The sequence below is a fragment of the Camelus ferus genome, chromosome 16 (genome assembly GCF_009834535.1).
Source record: "Camelus ferus isolate YT-003-E chromosome 16, BCGSAC_Cfer_1.0, whole genome shotgun sequence".
NCBI classification, from domain to species: Eukaryota; Metazoa; Chordata; class Mammalia; order Artiodactyla; family Camelidae; genus Camelus; species Camelus ferus.
This window is the reverse complement of record NC_045711.1, coordinates 14,337,901-14,360,633: the sequence shown is the minus strand read 5'-3', so window position 1 is coordinate 14,360,633 and position 22,733 is coordinate 14,337,901. Positions and strand designations below refer to the sequence as shown.

General features: G+C 50.9%; 2 protein-coding genes across 3 annotated transcripts in view; one reads left to right on the top strand and one right to left on the bottom strand.

Annotated features, from left to right (window-relative positions):
* Positions 1 to 10,266: 10,266 nt before the first annotated feature.
* Positions 10,267 to 21,442, top strand: PIRT (phosphoinositide interacting regulator of transient receptor potential channels). The gene is made up of 2 exons (XM_032498817.1): positions 10,267 to 10,448; positions 20,223 to 21,442. Exon 2 carries the CDS (start codon positions 20,362 to 20,364, stop codon positions 20,767 to 20,769), a length of 408 nt encoding a protein of 135 aa, XP_032354708.1. The 5' UTR covers positions 10,267 to 10,448; positions 20,223 to 20,361; the 3' UTR covers positions 20,770 to 21,442.
* The window catches only part of ADPRM (ADP-ribose/CDP-alcohol diphosphatase, manganese dependent), a 107,057-nt gene continuing 97,066 nt past the window's right edge, over positions 12,743 to 22,733 (bottom strand). Inside the window, exon 4 of one of the 2 annotated variants that reach the window (XM_032498812.1) lies at positions 12,743 to 13,552. In XM_032498812.1, the coding sequence (XP_032354703.1) occupies positions 13,352 to 13,552 (201 nt within the window). In that variant the 3' untranslated portion in view covers positions 12,743 to 13,351. The remainder of the gene's footprint in view (positions 13,553 to 22,733) is intronic. The other variant, XM_032498814.1, reaches the window with a different exon arrangement.

The following is a 22,733-nucleotide window of genomic DNA, read 5'->3' as shown; positions in this document are numbered from 1 at the left end:
AACAACAAGAATAATAATATCCAACATTTATTATGCATCAAGGCTTATGCTAAATGCTTAATATGCATTATTGCATTTACTCTTGCCAAAAAAGCAATAAGGTAGGTATTTGGCATCATTTGTAGATCTTATAGATTCAGAGACTAGGCTCAGAGAGGTTAAGTAACTTGCCTGAGGTCACTCAGCAAATAAATATCAGAGTCGAGGAGCCAACCCAAGTATGACTGAACTCCAGAGCCCAGGCTTCAAACTGGTCATGCCTCTTGTCCCCGATCAGCATGGTCGCAGATGGAGGAAGCCATTCCACCTGCTCCTGTGGGGAAGGACTGTTTGGGCCAGGGGTCTCACCCTCCCATTCTTCCCATCCTTGGCTATGTCCTGAGCTCATGAGGGCCTCACACAGTGTGTCAGTTCCCCAGCCTATACCTCCAACTCCATCCACTCGCTTTTCCATTCCATGTGAAAATATCCCATGCAGGCCCTGGAAGCTGGCTCAAGGCTGCTTCAGCCCAAAATTCTGGGATCTCAAGTACCCAGAGTTTGATCTAGGAACAGAGAGGATGGGCCCTTGGCCCCACAGACATCCTCCCTTTCGGGGAGGGGCACAGCTAGAACAGGGCCATGGAAGGATCCTCATAACAGTTGTTTCTCAGAGCGGGGTCCAGCAGCGACACCGTCCCCGGGGAGCTTTTGAGAAATGCAAATTACCAGAACCCATCCCAGACCAACTGAATCACAACTCTGGGCATGACCTGTGTTTTAACAAGCCCTCCAGTGATTCCAATGCTCCAATCAGAATTCTCGGAGCTTCTCCGAGGCCTGAGGACCCCGACCTAGGACGACTCTCGCTCTTGCGTGGCCCAGGGACCAGAAGCATCAGGACCACCTGGCAGCTTGTTGGCAATGCGAAGTCTGGACCCCACCTGCTGCAGACCTGCTGAACCGGAGTGGACGGCGCCCAGCGATATTTGTTTCAACATCGTCTCCAGGTGACTCTTATCACAGGGAAGTTTGAGAAGCAAGGTTCTAAGGCAGGGCCTCTTCGTTTTCCCCCTCTTCACTGTTGTACTGTTAACATTTGCTTCTAGTCCGAAAGATAGAAACTCATCTCACATGGGCTTAAGGGAGAAAAGGGAATGTATTAGCTTCTGCAGCTGAAAAAACTTGTGAGAATGTAGACCTGGCACCACTGGATCTAGCAGCAAACTACAGCCCGTGGGCCAAGCAGCCCACCGCCGGTTTGGGTAAATAACAGCTTTGTGGGGACACAGGCACACCATCCACGTGCACGTTGTCCAGGTCCGCTTTGCGCTACAACAGCACACCTGAGTAGCTGTGACAAATACTACATATTATTAAATGTACATAGAAAGCATCCCTTTATGTTCAATTAGTGAATTTCCTAGGGCAGATTTTTATAGCAATATTTGAAGCACTTTGCCCACCACCCTGGAGTATAGATTCCTAATTAGGGAGTATGGCATAAGAAGACATATACATTTTGTCTCTGTCCACAGTTCCTGACTCACAGCTCCTAAAAGCCTTGGGACTGGTAAGAGTGTCTTTTGCATGCTAATAAGATGACCAGTGGCTGGGGCCCCCGGGGTCTCCAGAAAGATCGCCATGATTAGAAGGTTGGAAGTCTAGTGCCGCTCCCTGACCTCCACGGAGGGGACAAGGGCTGGAGACTGAGTTTAACCACCAAGGGCCGGTGGCGATCTAAGCAATCATACCTACGAAATGGAACCTCCATAAAAACCCGGAAGTGCAGAGGTTCAGAGAGCTTCTGGGCTGGGGAACACACTGAGGTGCTGGGAAGGTGGGCGCCTGAGAGGGCAGGCAGACTCCGCCTGCCCCCCAGCAAGTCCCTGTTCCTCGCCCACGCGTCTCTGCCCCCGGCTGTGCCTGAATTGTATCCTTTGCAGTGAGCCACTAAACAGACGTACAGGCCTTCTGGGAGCTCTGGGAGCCATTCTAGCCAATTATTGAGCCTAAGGACGGAGTCATGGGTGACTAGTATCAGAATTACCTTGCACTGTCAGGACACCCAGGTGGGTACCCAGGGATCTGGAAAACATCTCAGAGAGCGCCCCAAACATTAATCTACGTTATTCCAGGAGTAATTACTTTGTAACTTATCTACATCTCACTGTTAATTCAGAAGTACTTGTTACAGACACTACAACAGCAGCCAAAGAACTTGTAATAATGATCCAAAGGTGCTGACACTGTTGAAGTCCATGTGAAGTCACGGGCACTGTTCTTATGTTAAACTTCTCCTCTGCATCTCCAAACCTACACTTTGGCAGGGGGTGATTTGTGGACATCGAGGGGAGAGCCAGATTTCACAGCAGAGTTGTGCAGGGAGGATCAGAGAGACCCCCCCCCCCCACCAGACAACCACTAGATTCAGCATTATTTCAGGTACAGAAGTTTCTGGAGCCGGGGGGCCCCACGGGATTACAAGCCATGCCCACAGCAGAAACTCGGCAAGAGCAGAAATCATAGGAAGGACTTCGAATTTCTTCAGGATTCTAGAAAACTCTAACCCAGATTTCAAGAAGCCGGGAGATCCAAGGTCATTTTAGGACTCTCAAAGGCAGTACCTACCTTTACATTTGGAGACTCCCAAGCTTACATCATATTAAACGAATTAAACTATACCCACATTGAACAGAATTTATACTGTAATGATGTAAGTGTTGGATTGTGTTTTAGTAAACTCGGTGACATCATGTCACCTTGGCAAAGATTTAATTCATATTTTCTTTCTGTGTTTTGAAGATTTTTTTTTAAACCTCAGTTCTTTCTGCAGGCAGGCCCCAGCAAATCCCGCAGAGCCCTGCCACAGGGGAAGGCCTGGCATGCGTCCATCCCACAAGGCAGCCCCCATCTGTCTGGACTGGATGGAAAGAGACGGTGTGTGAAAGTCACCAGCTTGGTGAAGGCAGGGGTCAGACTCCAAAGTTATGTCCCCTGTAACATTAGGGGGCACAAAGCGGGACATTGTAGCTACTTAATGTCATCATTATCCTTAGGCCAGGGGTTCAGGAGGCTACAAACACTGGCTGAAATTGTGTAGTTCATTTTGAGAACCTCACCAGGGACACTGGCTTGAGTCAAACAGGTCCACAGAGAAAATCAGTGGAAAGGACAAGAGAATGTCAATTAAAACCAGCCACTGGCTTTGCCGCACTGGATGGGGACTTTATGGGCTAAAGAGAAAATGTCCATCCTTTGGGGTTATAGTCCATTGCACAGTCCTCCTCAAAGTCCTTGGTGACATTACCAGCAAAACAAGTGACCTTGTTAATTAAATGGGTTAATACTCTCTCCACGCTTCCCTTAATGGCTATTCTGAGTTCCGGGAGAGGCATTCTCAAGCCAAACTGGGCACCCAGAGCCCCCAGTAATCCATGCCACCGTGAGCCCTGTATGCACAGGACGTGCTGCCCAGGCTTGCTTCCACCTCCAGAGGCCCCCACGTGAGCCCAGCCCCTAAGGACCCGGTCCCATTGCCTCTGTCCTCCAGCCCAGCCACAAATCCAGGAACGCCTTTACCATCATCTCCCTAGAGAAGATATTTAATTTTAATTTGAGCACATGCTCCACTTCCATTTTATTCACTGAGTACATATTATTTGAATACCTTTGATTCTGTTCCAAGAGCAAGAAACAAGCAGTAAACACGACAGACCAAAATCACGGCTCTGGGGGCCTTACGTTCACCATTTGGTGACTTTCTTCTACAACTTTGTTTGGCTGTGGTTTGTTTGTAAGAGAAAGTGTCCCCTTTTCTGTCATGTGCTACCCAGCATTTACCCCTGTTGAACTTAAAAATAGGGACCTTTCATCATTCAAATCTTTCTCCAGTGCCTAGGACAGTGGCTGACACAGAGAAGTTGCATCAATTAGGGACTGTATTCAGCTGTAACAGGGACCCGTCTCTCCAAAACACCCCGGTTTAAATCAGATGATTCTTTTTTGTTGTTGCTGTTCAGTTATTTAGCACAGCGGTGGGACGTGCAGGGTTGTCTCAGTGCCTCCACCGTCAAGGTCTGAGCCACCCTGCAGAACAGCCCAGCACTCATACGGTCAGTTACACATCTACCAGGGGACTCAGGAGTCCCGCTTCCAGGAAACAGAAACCTCTGGTTAACGCGAAAGCCCAGAAACCACTGCTTCTAGCAGTGCTACTCCTATTTGCCGAACACTGGGAACAGCGCAGACGCTCTTGCGCAGGTGAACGGTAACAACGTGGGGCATCCACACGACGGACGAAGACTCAGCAATGAAAACGACAACATGACTGACACGTGGGACAAGCCTGAGGAGCCCTGGGGACATCACGCTGAGTGGAGGAAGCCAGTTTACACTGTGTGATTCTGTTCGTATGACAGCCTGGAAAAGGCAAAGTTACAGGGATGGAAAACCAGTCAGGGCCTGCCAGAGGAAAGGAAGGGTGGAGGAGGAAATGTTCTCCACCCTGATTATGCTGGTGGTTACACAAATCTACACAAGTGCTCTACGTTCTAAAACTGGGCATCAAGAGGAAAGACAAAAGCCCTTCTATCATGGAATCCCTTTTAAAACGCAGATATCCCTGGGAAGGGTTTCTGTGTCACCCAGATTGCATTCTGTAAGTGTTTTGAATTAGAAGAAAAAAAAAGTTAAGTGGTTCCCGACCTGGAAATCCTGTGTTCCCTCAAACGGGGAGTATTTACCTATAACACACACACGCCCTGTGTTGGTGGAGTTTTGAGGGGTGACCGGCAGCAGACTGGAGGCCTGGGGCGGACCCGGGCTGGACACAGGGAGGTGGAGGCAGCCAGCAGCAAAGGGGGAAGGAACCAGGGACTAGCCAAGCCGGGAGCCCCTCTCTCCAAGTAGGTCAGAGGGAAATGACTCCTGACAGAGGAGAGTAAAGGACTAGATCCTTCTGTTACCTGGGTCCGGGAGGAAGGGGCTGCCTTTTGACAGTTGTTTCTACCCATTTACCTGTCTCTCTCTCTCTCTCCCCCCTATGAGACTGTCAGCCCCAGAGGGCAGGGACAGATCTCATTCATCTTTGAATCACCCACATGCCCAGCCTGGCACATAGCAGGTAGTCACCAGTTTGTTGTATTAAAAAAGAAGAAGGAAGGAAGGAAGGGAGGTAGAGAGGGAGGAAAGGAAGAAGGAAGAAAGGAAGGGAAGGAAGAAATACACCTGATTCTTCCTGTGATGATGAAACCACACATTACAGAAAGAAGCAAGATTTTCAGGGAACAGGGGGAAAGCCTGGGTCAGAGCCAACCCACATTCTGAAAACCGGGAGCCAGGGGAAAGAGGTGCTGGTTTCTGCTGGCAAGCCTGGGGGTGGCTGAAACGCAGTGCCCAACACTGAGAGCTCTCTAGCGCTGACTCCGTTCCTGCGATGGGGAAGGGTCTCTGGAGAACCTGCTCCTGGGGCCTGGCAGGATCTGTGCCGTCCAGAGGAAGGGGCTCTTACCCCCAGATGAGGGAACTGACCAAGGCAGGGAGGCCCTTGGGCAGGCTATTACACAAGTCCACGCTAGACTTCACAAGACCCCATCCTAATTGCTGAATGCACGGGAAGAGCCTGCCATTTTAGCAGGAGAAACCAGGACACAGTCTACATATTAAGAGAAGAGCTGTTAAACACACTAGATATGATTTCTTTGGGATCCTTTCCAGTTCCAAAAATTCTATAATACTAGTATAAGAAATAAAACACTTGGTTAGAACACATTCTACACATTTTAGACTGATTTCCTTATATACGTAACTGAATGCTCGGGGAATTCACAAAAGGAGAAACAGAAAACTTTATGCCTTCCTATGGTCTGTTCCCTCTGTCTCCTGCCCATCACCACCTCCGGCTCCACCCCCTCCATCATTCCTCCTTCTGGCTCCTAAATGCCCTTCAAGGCTCATCTTAGCCAGCACCTCCTTCAAGAAGCCTCTCCCTTCCTTCCAGCTGCCACTCCAGCCCAGTCTGTTTAAGATGGTCCTCCTCCGTATTCTCAAAGCGTAGCCCCGACACGCCTGTACTGAGGAGCTTTTCCTTCTGGATTGGAATTGTTGGTGTAGTTGCCCTTCTTCTGTCACATAAGTTGTACAGTTCATCGAGGCCACCTCTTAATTTCCGGGCCTAGCCTAGAACACACCTGGCATATCATAATATCCAGACCCACAATAAATATTTGATGAAGCAATGGATACATGAATGTTTCAAATGATTCAAAAGCTAGAAAGTCATCACTCTTTCAAATTTTGAAACTGCGGTGGCCATTTTTGAGAGACTGTATTTATCGGCACACGTTGTGATGTTGACTTTTCCAGCATCAAGTCCAGTGTTAATTACCCAACCAGAGACAGAGACTCACTGAACTTCGGGTAGCAACACTACCTAAGTCTCACCGCTAGATGGCAGCCGCACCCAAGGAGCAGGCGGCTCCTGCCCTCTGACCACACCTCGCCCGGGCCCTCCAACCCAGTCCTGCTCCTTCCAGGGACGCAAACCACCTGAGGAGGAGGGCAGGTCCTGGCAGATATTGATGGCCCTGGGAACCACATCCCAGAAAGATGCTCCTTCCTACTCTGCTCCATTCACTTGTTCTTGTAAAGGCCACTGCTCACTTCCTCCTTCATGTCCCCGGCTCGCCAACCCCCCAACCCCCCAAACCACACATCACATAAGTCTCATTGTTTACATGGGATTCCCCACGCAGGAATGGACCCACACCATCGGCTCAATTAATATGTTCTGACAAAGAAAAGGGCAGTTATCTCCTTGAGTTTCCTCCAAGGAAATAGGACGTGTTGAGGACTGTCATGCATGAGAAATAGAAGCAGACAAGGAGGAAGACTGACAGATGGACAAGGAAAAAGAGCATCTCAAGAGTCAAGAAGAGAAAAGCAGAGATGGAGGTGCCGGAGGAAACAGCTTTAAGAACACAGCTCTGGGCCCCATGTGGCTTAGAGAAGAGGGTGTTTGACCAGAGAGACAGGTGAGGGAGATGCTGGACTTCACCGAATTTCTCAAGAGGACCAAGGGGCCAGACTAGAAGAAAGACAGGGCTAGAGTCCTGTTTCCTTGGCCATGGCACCCAGGTGAGAAAGGAAGGGAGGCCAAGATTAACATGGGAGGGGTGGGGGCGGAAGGTGAGGGCCCTGTAAAACTAAAGGGCTTCTCCTGTCTTGGCGACCTGCCCCAAGATTAACATGGGAGGGGTGGGGGCGGAAGGTGAGGGCCCTGTAAAACTAAAGGGCTTCTCCTGTCTTGGCGACCTGCCCCAAGATTAACATGGGAGGGGTGGGGGCGGAAGGTGAGGGCCCTGTAAAACTAAAGGGCTTCTCCTGTCTTGGCGACCTGCCCCAGCAGGACGGCTAAGAGGCGCACACAAAGTGAGGCCCCGCCTGTGTCACGGGGCCACTGCGAGAGCCCGATGGCACACAGGCAAAAGGCTTCTATAAGTTGCAAGGTGCCTTGTAACGTTCACTCGGCCATTTGTTCCACTTTGACCAGCGCCTCTGCCAAGGTCCTGTCCTGGGATTCCAGGCTACAGCAGAAGTCAAGACCCAGCCCTCACAGAAAAGAGGAAAATGTTAAATGACACCATTTACGATCGGCACTTGAGTCTAGGTCCCAATTCCCATTTCTCTAACAGGAAGCAGCCAGCCAGGTGCAGAACGTGGGTTCCCCAGGTCAGACGACCTGCCGTCTTCAGTAACTGAACCGCGTGAGCAGAGTCAGGGCGAGTGGCCGCTACACGGGAGATGAAGCTTGGGACACTTAGTGACTAAGGAAGAGTAGGGCTGGCACCTGTTAGGACCCTGCTTTGTGGAGACCTGACTGTCCAGCGATGTTTCCGAGGGATCAGGGATCTGTGAGTGTGGAGTGGGTGTTAACGTTCAGGACCATTTACATTTCAAGTAAGATTATGATGCCACTGTGGTTATTCTTTTAAAAAAGAGGAAGAGAAGAAGGAATTGCTTATCTGTTACAGAGATACACATCTCCACTTGCAAGGATTCCATAAAGAGACAGGATTTGCTCTAAAATACTTTAAAAATGTAGAAGGGTGACAAATGAAAAAGAATGAGCTTGGTCACCCTGTACACCGCCGGTGCGTGGACCAGCCGGGTACGGGGCGCAGAGCTGAGCCGGCGCAGCTGCGAGCCACAGGACGGGGAATTAGGGCGCTCTGATGGGGCGGGCCGGGAGCCATCCCCCAGCCGGGCCCAGGCCTGCCTTCTGCCCCCTCAATACAGCTGCAGCAGCAGCCCTGCCTCCTGGGACATTTGGAGCCTACTGTCCAGGGACCAAGCGGACTTCTCATGCCTCCTTCTCTGCCCTGCTGAGGAGGAGCCTGCAGACAGCGCAGCTTCTGCCCTGGACACTTTCTCCTGGACCCAGATCACCCCCACCCCCCAATTTGTATATATGTTTATATATGTTCATATATACACATATGTGTACATATATACGTGGATATTATATACATACATACACCATACATTATATATACGTTCTATTTAATGTAATCTATTAATTATATAATTATTATGCATTGTGATTCTGTAACATGTGAATTATATATTCGTATACAATATACGAATACATTATATGAATACGTGCGCATACTCACTAAGCACTTGCTATGTGCATTTTCTTATTCCAGCCTCACAAAAACTCTAAGGTAGCAGTTATCACATCCCCTTAGCAAATGAAGAAACTAAGGCTCAGAGAAGTTAAGTAATTTGTGCAAAGCCAGATGTGAGGATGGCAATACAGCTCACATCCCTGCCCGGTAGGGTTACGTCAGGGAATGAATGAAACTGTTATAAAGTACTTAGACTTGGGCCTGACTTGGAGGAAACGCTAAACACGGCTTTGTCTTACTGATGGCTGCAGCTACACCACGTGCCGCGCCCTGCAGAGGAAGCACGGGAATCTGAATGATGATCTGATAATTCGCGTCGCAAAATAACTCTCCCCAGGGCTTCTTCCCAGGCCAGGCCATTTGGTTTAACAAACCGATTTGATATGAAGGCAGAGGCGTCTACACCAGAGCAAGGAACGTCCTCAGAAGCCTCCAGTCAAGTTCCCTCAGACACTGACCCCTGAGCAGAGGGCAGAGGAAGAGCCCCTCGGCTCCACCTGCTCTCGGCAGCTCCGAGGACGGGCTGGCCCCTGGCTCTCCGTTCCTCTACCTTTTATCACCCGTCAACCTCTGCAGAGGCTTCCCAGCCGGGAAACCTCATGTTCATCTCACAAGATGCCAGAGCTGGACGAGCCCCTCTCCTGCCTTGGCCTTCCGCTGCCTGGGATCACTCCTGGGGGAGCCTCCTCGGTGGGCCACAGAGGAAGCCCCTCATGTACTGTTACCATGGCAAGGACCCTTCCTCACCCCGGGGCCACAGCCAGTGAGAAGGTGTGAGGAGGGCAGGGTCCGCCTGGCTTTCAGGATCTTAGGCAGTCTTGTTGGCTTCAGGGTACACACACCCCCAGCATCCTGAGAATGGGCAACTCACCACCTGACACCGAGTCCACAAGCACAATGCCGTCACTGTTCACAGAGGTGGAAACCCTGCCCCACCACTGCACGGACGTTCCACATTCTCTTCTTATCCCCATAAGTGACGTGAAAATGCACAGGGGCACAGTCAGGAGGCGGGAGAAGCAAGGGTGGACATGCTGCTTTGCCCCCAGTTCAGAGATGTCTGGGCCAGGGCTGGGAGGACCCAATGTGCTCGGCTGACTTTCGGCTGTGGGTTCCTGGCATGCAGTCGCATGGGGTGCCCACCCGGAGGCATTGGAGTTCCCAGAGGTACTCCTGCCATGTTGGAGCCCAGGATGTTAAATAAGTCTACGCCCGCCCTCTCCAATGTCCAGAGCAGACGGGGCTCCCAGACCTCCTCGCCAAGGCCTGCACTGGACACAGCCAGCACGGTCTCTGAGTAATCCAGTTTTTGGCAACCCATCACCACCGCCATCACGAACACACACTCCACCAACCCAGGACCTCCAGGTCTCCTGATTTCTGAGGCTGGATCAGGAAAAGCAGCCCCGCCCGACACCAGCTTCATGCACATCTCACCAAAACTTGAAGACAGACCACAGAGAAGCTTTATTAATTTTTCACAAGATTCATCTAATAGAGGCTGAGCGGAGCTGAGCAAAAGCCACATGACATGAGATGAAGCTGCCTGTGCCAGAGGCCGGCAAAGGGTTAACCCATTAGCCCACATCCTGGTGAGCTCATCCCTCCGGAGCCTGCTCAGTGGCTGGGACTCGTTGCACACCGGCTCCTGGATGGGGCCAGGGAGGCCTCCTCCAGCCGGGATGAGGAACTGGAAAGGAAACTCATTGCCGGCTTCCTCCCGCTGCAAGCTGTGTGCGATTCCCAGGTCCCCCAACTTCCCTGGGGACGTCGAGGACAGTAAGTAAGGAGGGAATCATCCCTTGGTCCTTCCTCCCATTTTCTTGTAGGAACGAGCTGGTTTTAACTTCGCTTTAGAGTGTGTTGAGTCTTTGAACTCGAGTTGGGAGACAAATGTGCACGGCCACAGGCAAAGGGGAGGGGGCTGTGCCTGGGGAGGGGAAGGGGTGAGCCAGCTGCCAGCGGGCCAGAGGGGACAGCCCAGTGAGAGTCGTGGCAGAGAGCGGCGGCGGGGAGGAGGGGGCTGCCCCGGCTCTGCACCTGCACGAGGGAAGCTGTGTGCAGGCGGCTGCCTCGGTAGAGCATCGAGGCTTCATCCTGCCCAGCCACTGATGGAAGGGGCTGGGCAGGGACCACCCTCCCAAACGTTGACAGAGGCAGGAATGAAATGCAAGGCCACCTTCAGATGCCAGAGTGCGTGGGCGGGACCTCAGTCCCAGACTGTCCTCCCGAGCATCCCAGACCAGACCTCAGCGTCTGCAGAGCCATCCCTCCCAGCGGCAGGTGTGGCAGGCGCCCGGGGCAGGTGCCAGGAAAACAAGTCGCAGCAGGCGGGCTGCGGCAGGCTCCATCTCGGAAAGGGGGAACAAGGCAGGCGCGTGTGAACCTGGACAAAACACGGAGGGCACACGTGTGCCACGGGGACCCCACATCCGGTAAAAGCAGACATTATCACCTGAGCTGTGTTTCCACCCTGTGACTGGGCAGGGCCTGGACGCCGGCTGCGCGGCGTGAAGGGGGAGGTGAGGGGCACTGTCTCGGTGGAGTATGACCTTTGGAGAACTTCCTTTCCTAGAAGCACTGTGAGCAGGTGACAGACGGTGGCCGTGCCCCGGTGACAGCGGCAGCAGATTCAGAAACGCTCTGGCCTCTGCTTTATCAGCTCAGGCACCAGGCACTCAGCTTATCAGAGGGACGGGGTCACCAACGGAGTGTCTTGTTGTGGGGAGGGTCACGACAAGCAGTGACACTGAGTGGGGCACTGTGGGGACTCCAGTGGGGTGAGAGCAAGACCCTCCATGTCTCAGGAGTTCCACATACAAACCCACGCTGGGGTCTTTTGCAGGAGTCATCAATCCTATTTCCATCATTTGCATTTTGCACCTGCCCTTTCCTTTTCTCCCACCAGATGACCCTTCACCCGGGTCCACCCCCCCAGCCGTGGGACAATGGGTTTCACTGCTTGCAATTCCCAGAATAGTCCAGCTCCTATCAGGGGGGAAGCCTGAGAAGGGACAGATAACTCCAGGCCCAAGCACAGCAGGCCTCTTATAGTATCAGGGTTGCCAGATAGATTATAAGGATGCTAGTTAGATTGGAATTTCTCATAAACAACAAAGACATTTTTAGTATAAGGATGTCCTGGGCAATATTTGTAACATTCTTGTAAGACAAAAGCATTTGTTGTTTATTTGAAGCAAATTTAACTGGGCATCTTGTCATTTTATTGGCTAAATCTGGTGGTCTATTAATATTGATGGTGTTAAGTGAAGGGGAAAAGGCGGGCTCCATCCTCGAGCAAGCACAGTGCAGTAGAAAGACCAGGATTCGGGTCAGGCCGCTCTGAGCCTCGGGTTCCTCATCTGTAAAATGGGGATGATAAAGAGGGTCCCACCCAGGATTAAGAGATGCTCCACATGAGGAAGGTGGCAGGTGCCTGGCACTTGTGCTCCATTTGGATAACAGTGGTAGTGGCTCTGTGGCCACCCTGTCACAGGCCTCTTGCTGCTCTGCTGGCTGCTCAGGGCCCCCAGCTTCAGCCCCCATGTCCTCAGCAGCCCTGCCCAGCAGTACTAGGCCTCCCCCCTCACTCAAAGCAGCCACCACTGCAATTCTGTTCATGGCCAGTGTCCCCACTTCAAATGCTCTCTCTGCTTACTGTGCCTTCAGTTGAAAAAAACTCAAAACCTCAAAACCATCCCAAAGGGGAGCAGGACTGACTCAAACTCAGGCTCTGGAGCCAGACAGGCCCCAAAACTCCCCCTTGCTACCTTGGTTCTCTACTTGCCTGCTGAATAACTCTGGGCAAGTCACTTAACTCCTCTGATCCTCAGTTTCCTCACCTTCGAAATGGGGTAATAATCGTCTCCTCCTCAGCAACTTGTCGGGAGGATTAAATGAGGTGACGCAGGTAAAGTGCTCAGCACGGTTCCCAGCCCATAACAAGAGTCCGAGAAATGCAGTTATTATTATTGTACAGAAAATGTCACCCCTCCCCAAATGCACTCTCTGCCTCTTCCACTTTGAGTACCTTGGAGACTTCGGAAATGCCAGCCAGCAGGAGGCAACTAGTCTGGGTGAGGTGTCCGTCCATCAGAGACCAAGGAGTGGAGGGGAAGGGGAGAGGGTCAGAGGGTCCCCCGGCCCCTCACAGCTGCCTCCCGTGCCCCTGGGTAGCTACTCTCATCCCACTGCCCTTGCTCTAGGAGCAACGGGCCCGGTTGACAGTTGGATGGGAAGGAACGGCGGTGACGACATTACAACACTGAGCCTTCCTGCCCCAGCTCCCGTTTATTGAATCACTTAACACGTTTGGCGGCTCCTGAGCCCCAGCAAGGGGCTGAGCTACCGGCTGGAAAGCATGGGAAGAAGCCCCAGGCCCAGCCCTGCGAGGACTTGGAGGGAACAAAGAGCTTCCAGCTCTATTAAGACAGATGTGCATCTGGTCACCTCCAGGGCGATGGCTCATTTATTTCACTTTCAACCACCATCCCGTTAAGTGGTGCATTTCAGACATTCAAAAATCTACTGGCGGGAAAAGTCTGGTCCTTATTATCAAGTACACTCGCTGCTCGCCAGCTTGCACGATCCACACACCCCACCCAACCATTGTTGTGGGGTGAATCTGTGAGTGTGTGAGAAAAAGCCAAAATGTTCCTGCCCGTCTGCACATCCTCTCCCTCTCATTCGAGACACCGGTTTACCTCATTTGTCAGAGATGCCACTGAGTGGGGAAATGCAGGCACCTGGAGCTCCTCCTTGGAGAGGGTTGTGGTCTTAGTCACGTCTGTAACTCTGCGTCTGGCAGAGGCTGCACGTAGGGGCCGCTCGGAGACTTCGCCGTGGTGTTGGTGAGCGCTGGCAGCTGAGCTCTGTTTAGCAATCTGGGGAGCACAAAGCCACAGCCAAACACTGAAAAATCTGCAGGCAGGGTCTCCAGTACCAATTACAAATACATGACAGATACGGAGGCCAGCTCCAACATGATTAAGAGACAGTCTCTTCTGGATAGAGTTGTTTGGCCAAGCAAACCCAGTCTTTGCTCTGTCCAGGGCCTCCTGGCTCCCGGAAAGTCTGTTTTCCTTCAAGGGAGGGTATCTTTCCAGAGACAAGACGAAAGTCTTGTTCTCTCTTTCCACTCTCTCTCCCGCCATCCCTCACTCCATCTCTCATCTCCACCTCCATCTCCACCTCTATCTGCACCTCCAACTCCATCTCCACCTCTATCTGCACCTCCAACTCCATCTCCACATCCATCTCCACCTCCACCTCCTGTCCCTAAATCCCAGTTTCTCCAAGAAGCACCTCCTCTTTCTTTCAGGATCTCTTCTTACTCAGGATCAGTACTCAGTGTTTGCAGGCGACTTAGTGAGCCAGGGGACTCATCCCTCAGATTTCCCTTTAACACCTCTGCCCTGCCCTGGGGTCACCGTACCTCTGTCCACACCGCTACTTTCCTTTTCTGGGGTAAAGCGTTTCCTGCTTACAGCCCCACCCTGGACCCCCATGTTCCACCACACGGCTTCAACCGTTATCAACGCTCTCTTATTCTCAGTTTCACTCTACTTCCACCTGCTCCTCAGCCTGACCTACTTGATTATTATTATTATTATTATTATTATTAAGATTTTTATAGTTCTTTTTTTGCAGGGTATAATTCAAGCACATTGCAATGAACAAATCTTAGTTTACCACATTAACAAATCCATCTCCCATATAATCCACACTGATATCAAGAACAGAACATGTCCATCTGCCCCAGAAAATCCCAGTTAGTTCCTTCCCACCCAACAACCACTGTTTTGAGATTTGCACCTCAGATTAGTTCTCAGAAGGTTCTAGAATGTCAAATACATGGAACCATACACTATAGGTACTCACATCTGACTTCTTTTCACCCACCACATCTGTGAGACATCCATGCTGTGTATGTGTCAGAAATTTGCTCCCTTCTATTGCTTAGTGGTATCTCATTGTGTGAATGTACAGAATTTGTCTTTCCTTCTGGTCGGGGACATTTGGGCTGTTTTCTGGCTTGGGCTTCGGCTGCTATGAACAAAGCTGCTACGAATATTCTTAAACAAGTGTTTTGCGGATGGAGGTTGTCGCTTCTCTTGGACAAATAAATGTCTAGGAGCAGAACTGCCTTCAAAGGGTAGGTGTGTGCTTAACTACACAAGAAACTACCCAACCTTCTTCCAAAGCGGCGGTACCATTTCACGTCAGTGCACATCAGTGCACGAGAGCCCCGGTGTTTCCCCCTTCTCACCAACATTTGTGAGATGTTTAAATTTCAGCTGTTCTAGTGAGTGTGTGGCTGTATCTCCATGTGGCTTTAATTTGCATTTCCTATTGAATAAGCCCTTTTTCATGGGTTTCTTGCTCTTCCTTTGTAACAAGTCTGTCTAAATCTTGCTATTTTTTAAAATTGTGCTATTTGTATTGTTATTAATCACATGTAATAGTTCTCCATATATTTCAGATGCAAATCTTTTGATAAATATGTATTTTGTTAAAAATTTTCTCCCAGTCCACAGGTTGCCTATTCATTTTCTTCCGAGTAGCTTTTAATGATCAGGCAGTTTAATTTATGATGAAATCTAATTTATTGATTTTATTTTCTTCCTTGGTTATTGCCTTTCCTGTCCTGTCTAAGAAATTTTGCCAACCTCCAAATCACAAAAATATTCTCCCATGTTTTCTCCTAAAAGCTTTAAGATTTTAGCTTTTATGTTCAGGTTATGTCCATGATCCACCTTGAATTAATTTTCTGTTGTGGTTTTAATTTGCATTTCCTATTAAATACTGATCTCAAGCCCCTTTTCATGGGTTTCTTGTTAATTTATTTGTCTTCCTTTGTAATGGGGATGAGTTTTAATTTTTTCCATATGAATACTCAGTTGTTCCAGCACCATTGATTGAAATGACTCTCTCTCCTTTCCCGGTGGGATTGTTTTGGTGTGTCTGTCAAAAATCAGCTGTCCTTGATTACTGTTTGGCTTGCTGGACTGGTTGCTTGGGACAGTGATCTGACTTCCAAAAAGTCTGACTTACAGACAGCAGAGCAGGCTGGCTTCCTGGGCTGGCTGCTGCCAGTTGTGGGTCGAAGTTCTGTTTTTATACATGTCTGGCCATTGTCTATTTGTGTATTCAGTTTCTCATTTATTACAAACATTTGCAAACATATGCAAAAGTAGAGACCATAATATAATGAACTTCCACACATCCATCACCTGGATTTAGTGATTTTTAACATTTTGCCGTATTTTATCTGGAGTTTGATGTTTTTGTGTGAATCATGGCATCAGGACATTTCATCCCTAAACGTTGTTTCAAGATGTATCTCTGCCTATAAAGACATTTTCTTCTGTGTCCACAATATTATAATCATACCAAACACAAATTTTAAATCCTTAGTGTCATCTAACTTTCAATCCAAATTCAAACTTCCCTGAAAGTATCCCAAAATGCCTTTCTACAATTGGTTCCTCCTAGTCAGAATCCAAAACAGGGACACACTGCGTTTAGTTATATTTTCAAATTAGCTTTATTTAGACTTTGTTTGCTCTTTTACAGTAGGCACAGAAACGTGGTCGTATCATAGTTTTACAGCTCGAATAGTACATACCCACGAGCCGGCTGGAGCCAGACGGAGAGTCAGAACACGACAGCACCCCAAAAGTCTCCACCACGCCCCCTTTCCAGCCACTGCCCCCGCTGAAGGCATCCACTGTCCGAACCCCTAATAGCTTAGGTTGTCTTGCATGTTCTCGAATCTTACGGACGTGGAAGATGTATCTGGTTTCTTGGTCAGTGTGGGTTTGGGGTTCTCTCCTCGTTGCTGCGTGGCCCCAGACCAGGGCTCCCTCACGGTACCAGCCTGCGGCCTGCCCGTCCCGGGTCTGTGCTGCAGACACGTCTCCCCCGGCTACGTCTGCCTCCTGACACTCCAAACATGGCCTCCGGGGGAGAAGGACCCAGTCTCCCCTCTCATGTGGCTGCCCTGGGGCTGGGCCAACACTCAAATCCGTGGTCAGCCCGGGAAGCCAGGCGCCGCAGGCCATCCGCTGTCTCCTCCGGCCCAACCGCCCGGGGCCTCAGCCCTCGTCCTCCTCTGCATGTTGAGGGCAATAAAGGAAGGTGAATGTGTTCACCTTTTAGGGCCACTACCACAAATTTAGTCACGTAAAATAGTAGCAGTTTGTCCTCTCACAAGTTAAACAAATCAGGAGTCCGTCAGAGTCGGCTCCTTACGGGGTCAGTGTTCTGAGAAGAAGCCGTTCGGGGCCTCCCTCTCTCCTTGCTTCCTTGCCTTGTAGAGGTGTCACCCCCACATCTGCCTCCGTCTTCCCGTGGCCTTCCCCTCTGTGTGTCAAGCTTCCTTCTCCTTTCTCTTACAAGGACACTTGTCCCTGGACTCTTCTATCTGAGGATGAGCTTGGCTGGAGAGCCTCACCTTAATTACATCTGCAGAAACCCTTATTCCAAAGAAGGTCACATTCTCAGGTTCTGAGTGGACGATTCAGGGGCCCGCAGGCAGTGGGATCCTCTGAGGCATTCAAACCAAACCCCCGGGAACTGAGGGCCTGGAGGTATGTGCTTCTCTCTGGGCCAGCTCCCCAGGCATCATCCGGTCCCTCTCAGAACTGCAGCATCAGGGCCAAGTCCTTTGAGCACCTGCTGAGTGCTGGGGGTGTGCCGGGTGGAGGGTGAGCAAACCCAGCCTGGGCCAGGAAGGGGGAGAGTCGCAGAGGGCAGAGGTCCTCCACTGGGTCAAGTCTGCCCCCAGGAGACACTAGGCAAGGTCTGGAGACATTTCTGATTATCGTGACTGGAGGGGGTTTGCTGCTGGCACACCGTGGGCAGGGGCAGGGATATCACTAAATGCCTGGCAGTGCTCTGGATGGCTCCCTGTAACGGAGAATTATTGGGCCCAGAATGTCCATAGTGCTGCTGTTGAGAAACCCTGGTATCAGAAGAAGAAAACAGGATCTTTTAGAATTTTAATAAAATGTGATAAAACTCATACTGCCCTCAACTGGTGATTTTCAGGAAACCTGGATTCTCAGAATTCAAGTTTGATTCACCACCTGTGGATTTATCTAAAATAGTTTTAGAAGCCCCTCAGCCCGACTCCCTCATGCTACAAATGAGAAAACAGGGACCGAGAAAAAATAATTATAACAGCATCCGGGGCCATTTCTTAAACGCCCACAACGTGTCACACAACAAGGGAGGGTCTTGCGAAATTCAATAGTCGCCACAGCCCTGGGAGGCGGGCAGTGCTGTCACCCTCATTTCATAGGTGTGACTAGGAGGTCTCAGGGCTTGAACAACCTGTCAAGGGCCCACAGCTTACAGGAGGCCAACTGGGTTCTCCTGGATCTTTCCGTCACACCAGACGCTGCAAGCAAGCTCAGTGACTTGCTGGAGCTGCGAAGCTTCGGTCATGGTGCCCATAGTGCTCCTGCCTCCTGCCGGGTGGGGCGGGGGCGGGGGAAGCACAGTGTTCAGCCTTGTTCAAGGGAGGAGAGGTGCTTCTCCTTCGGTTGCTGCCTAGAAAATGAACCCCCGCCCCAACCATCCACCAGCCCAAGGGCTCACCGCTTCCTAAGTAAGTCAACTAAATGGAAGGCTCCCACTCTTCGGGATTTTGTGAGCTATTACAATTTACATAGATCGACAGATGATAGACAGAGAGTTAGATATAAAGATAGATAAATAGAGAGAAAGAGAAAGGGGGGGAGAATAAATAGACAGGCGTCTACATAGGATCACCAACTCTTTATCTCCACACGTACAGTTACAAACAAAACCAATGATCATCTTCCCTCATGATCATTTCATAAAATGAATATCCCAATGCCCCCCAAAGAGAAGGAAGGATATAATCTTGGAGTAAAAACAGTTTTTTTTAAAAAAATAAATGTAATGTTATGAAAAGCTGAAGTGTTCTTATTTCCCTATTGTAGACCAAATCACTATATAACTCCTTATCTACGCCATTCCAGACTCAGTGAGAGGTTACTGTGCTGCAGGATGAAGCCCCAAAGTGAAAAACTCAGGCATTCTCAGAGTTGAAGGGCCTTCAGGTCATCCTGACAAGCTGTGGTCCAGTGCAATGAGCTTTGAGTCCAAAGACCTCAGCCTGGATCCCAACACAGCCACCTATGACATTGGGGGTGGCTTTGGCCACAATCCTTAACCTCACTGGGTCTCAGTCTCTACCCTTGTAAAGGGGAATGAACGAGTGACCTCCTTGCGGGGCCAAAGAGATTGTGTTAGGTGCGTCCAGCAAGGCGCAGCTGGTCCCATTTCTCTCCCGCAGTCCAGGAAGCCATCACTCCTGCCTCCGTCGTGGCCGCCCCACACCTAGATGGCAGCTCTCCCAGGAGCTGGTCCTTCCCCACACGCCCAGTTCTCCTGGGGCACAGCTGAGAATGTGCCTTCCTACTTCTCCATCACAACATCTCCAACATCTGAAGGCAGCAGGCACTTCTGCCCTCGGCCTCGCTGCCAAGTGGTGGCAACGGCCACTCAGAGAGACCACCCTGCTGAAGATGTCAAACCCCACACACGAGAAACCAGGTTGCAATAACCAATACAAGCTGCCCGGCTAGGATTTCACAGCACATGTTAGGATGCCTTCCCTACCCGCAGCCGGCCAGGGAAAAGGAAACATCACTTTAAAAATGACGACTTATGCAAATGCACCACGGGATCCACAGGCAAGCAGGGAGCACCTGTGAGCCTGTATTTACAAAAGCATGTCCTCATATTTTCCAAAGTCTTTGGAAACAGGAATCCAAATGTCCTCTGTCTGGATGAGTGTAGGTGAATGGAAATACCCACAGCCTGAAGGTGTGGTGATTTTACAATTCCTATTTCCTCCCTGGGAAACAGGGGAGGGGTCTGTAACTGCTGGTTCTGGAAAGTGGCATAGGGAGGGTGCAAGCGCTGGTCCAGTGGTCCAGGCCTGAGCTGCCGTGATACGGTGCTTCACTTCACAGAGCCTCAGCCTTCTCATCTGTGAGATGGGACTAGTGCACTACTGTGAGGTTCAATATGATGGAGGAAGTGTTAAGTGCAGAGCCTGGCACGCTCACTGACACACACATATGCACACAGGCATGCTTGTGGACAACGTATCACCACTCTAACAGGCAAATGATACCACTTAAGGGGAGCTTGCAGTATGCTAGACATGGTTACAGCATTTTATATGTCTTAACTCATTTAACCCTTTTGAAACTCCTATAAGATAAGGAGTATTATTATCCCCATTTTATAGATAATAAAACTGCAGCACAGAGACGTCAAGTAACTCATTCAAGATCACACAGCTAGAAAGTGGTTGAGTCAGAAAATCTGATGCCATTTAATAAACTGTAGCTTTTATTTGTTTTTTTTTAAGGGCATGACTGTTCTTTGTTTTAAATATTAAAAGCAGTTAATTAGAGTGATATAATATTTCTCTCTCACAAGGAAAAAAAATACCAGCTTGAGTGGTTTCTTTTTTGTGTGGATCTCATCTGATTTTCCTTTTGGCTTCAGCACAAAAACCCTGTATTGCCTGCCACTGAGAGCCAGGACGGATGGATGCTGAGAACAGGAAGGGCGTGTGAGGATTCCTCCGGCTTCGCCCTTGCTTCTGTTGCTGGTACCAGGTGCCCAGTCCCAAGGAGCCGTGACGATGGAGGTGCTCCCCAAGGCCCTGGAGGTCGATGAGAAGTCTCCAGAATCCAAGGACCTGCTGCCCAGCCAGACTGCCAGCTCCCTGTGCATCAGCTCCAGGAGTGAGTCTGTCTGGACCGCTGGCCCCCGGAGTAACTGGGAAATCTACCGCAAGCCCATCGTCATCATGTCCGTGGGTGGCGCCATCCTCCTCTTCGGTGTGGTCATCACCTGCCTGGCCTACACCCTGAAACTGGGTGAAAAGAGCCTTAACGTCCTAAAGATGATCGGGCCTGCCTTCCTGTCTCTGGGCCTCATGATGATGGTGTGCGGGCTGGTGTGGGTGCCCATCATCAAAAAGAAACAGAAGCAGAGACAGAAGTCAGTTTTCTTCCAGAACCTCAAGTCCTTCTTCCTGAACCGCTGATGGCAGCCTCACCCTCTGTCCTCCCCATCAACCTGCCACCTTGACCAGGAGGAGACCTGATGACCAACGTCGAACATCCCCAGCTCCTGAGGTGGTGAGGTTTGCCATTAAACTGACGCAGACAAACCCTTTTCTTCACTCCATGGGAAAGAGCGAGGTCAAGGCTGCGTCCGCTGCGAGGCTGGGGGCACTGCTGGATGAGCTCATTCAGTCTCTGTTATCACCGATGCTTCTCTTAGATCCTGACTGCAGTCATCGACTTTCACAGCTCTCATCCTGGCATGCTCGCTGGTGCATCCTGGTGTCACTCATCCAACTCTCTCTGCCAAGCGCTGTGCATGTTGGGAAATTCCTTGGGGTGGGCTATGCCCCAAGGACCTCCTGTTTACATATCTGAGTGCCTGAACTGGATTTGCTTCCTTCTGTAACCCAAACTGACCAATGGAGGTCCTTCAAGGAGGGGAGGGAAGTTCTGACCATTGGGTTTGCCTGCCCCGGCTCTCCCTGTGGGCAAGATACTGACCTGCATTTCAAAAGACCAGATGAGTCACAAGTATCAAACATTCCAAAGAGTGGGCAGTGAAGGGCGGCCGGGGGAAAACACTTTCCAAGAAGGCACATTTTCCCCTGGAAATGGCTCTGGGAGTCAGCCAGTGAGGTACAGTATTTACACCAGAGGCAGTGGGGTGCACTATGGTGCCCAGTCCCCCCTTGACCTTCCAAGTCCTTCTGCATGGCTACTGTCCCGTCTGAACTTGACACTTCGCCAAACACAGGTGCACATTGCCCTGACTTCTTTCCTCCACCCCTTCTTCTACCCCACGATTCTAGAACAGCTTAGATGGAGCAGCTATGGAGGGATACTGTAAGATTTTTCTCTCCTTCACCTCCACCGAGGATCAAAACCAAGATGAAATTCCACATTTGAGTGCAACAAGTCTCTGTAGATTTCCAGAGATGGAATTTACTTTAGAAAACCCCAGCTTCTGCTCTCTCTGCCCCCTCCCACCAACACTCAGACATGTACTGAGGGCCCTGCTCGGGCCAGGCCCTGGGACGAGAGCAGGACAGACACGGCCCCTGCTCACCAGGTCACGGTCTCACCGTCCTTCTGCAGTGAGAGGCACAGCCAGGCCGACACGCAGTGGAACACCCCGTGCTGAGTACTTGCTGGGGAAATGAGGGTGGGGGTGGGAACGCGGAGGGGCATCTGCCCCAGACCTGGGAGAGGACAGAGGGAGTGCTGGAGGCTGGGCTGTCCAAACAGAACCAAAGGGGAAAGGAGAGCCAGCAAAGAGGGAAGGGCACGCCCCGCCTGTGCAGAGCTGGGAGGGAGGGGAGTGTGATAGTCAGGACACTGCGGAGCACCCTCCCTCCCTCCCGTGTTCCCTTGAGCCCCTCCCTAGGCCTGCCTTCCCCCTGCTTCCCCAAGTGCCTTAGTGCAGTTTCTTGGGGCTCGTCAAGGGCCTACTGGGGCCTGTGGCAGAGACTGTTAAGGGGTTTCCCAAGGGCCCACCACGCAGAGAGCACCTGTGAGGTACGTGCTCCCCAAGCCTGGGCTTCCTTCCTGCAGCCGCCAGAAGCCTTTAGGTGACAGACCAGAGGGTCCCCACCTGTCTGATAACAAGGGGAAAGGAAGTGTCCGCATCACGCTGGCTTGAGCTGACCCCCATCACTCCTCAGCCTTCTGCCCCGGCACCCCCTCACCACAGCAAGCCCTCTCTCTCTAACAGGCCTCCAGGCATCTCCATCCTTCATGGTGGTTCCATGTGCAGAGTCAGAGCCCCACCTTGTTCCCTCTGCATCAGGGGAAATTCTCATGGGACACCCCCTTCCCCATCCACCTAAGGAGCCAGCGCTTGGGGACCCTGAGGCTTTTGAGCTTCACCCGGAATGACCATATCTCTCACTCGGACAGCATGGCTGGGTCCTCTAGCCCGCCTGTCCCCTGCACACAGGTGGCC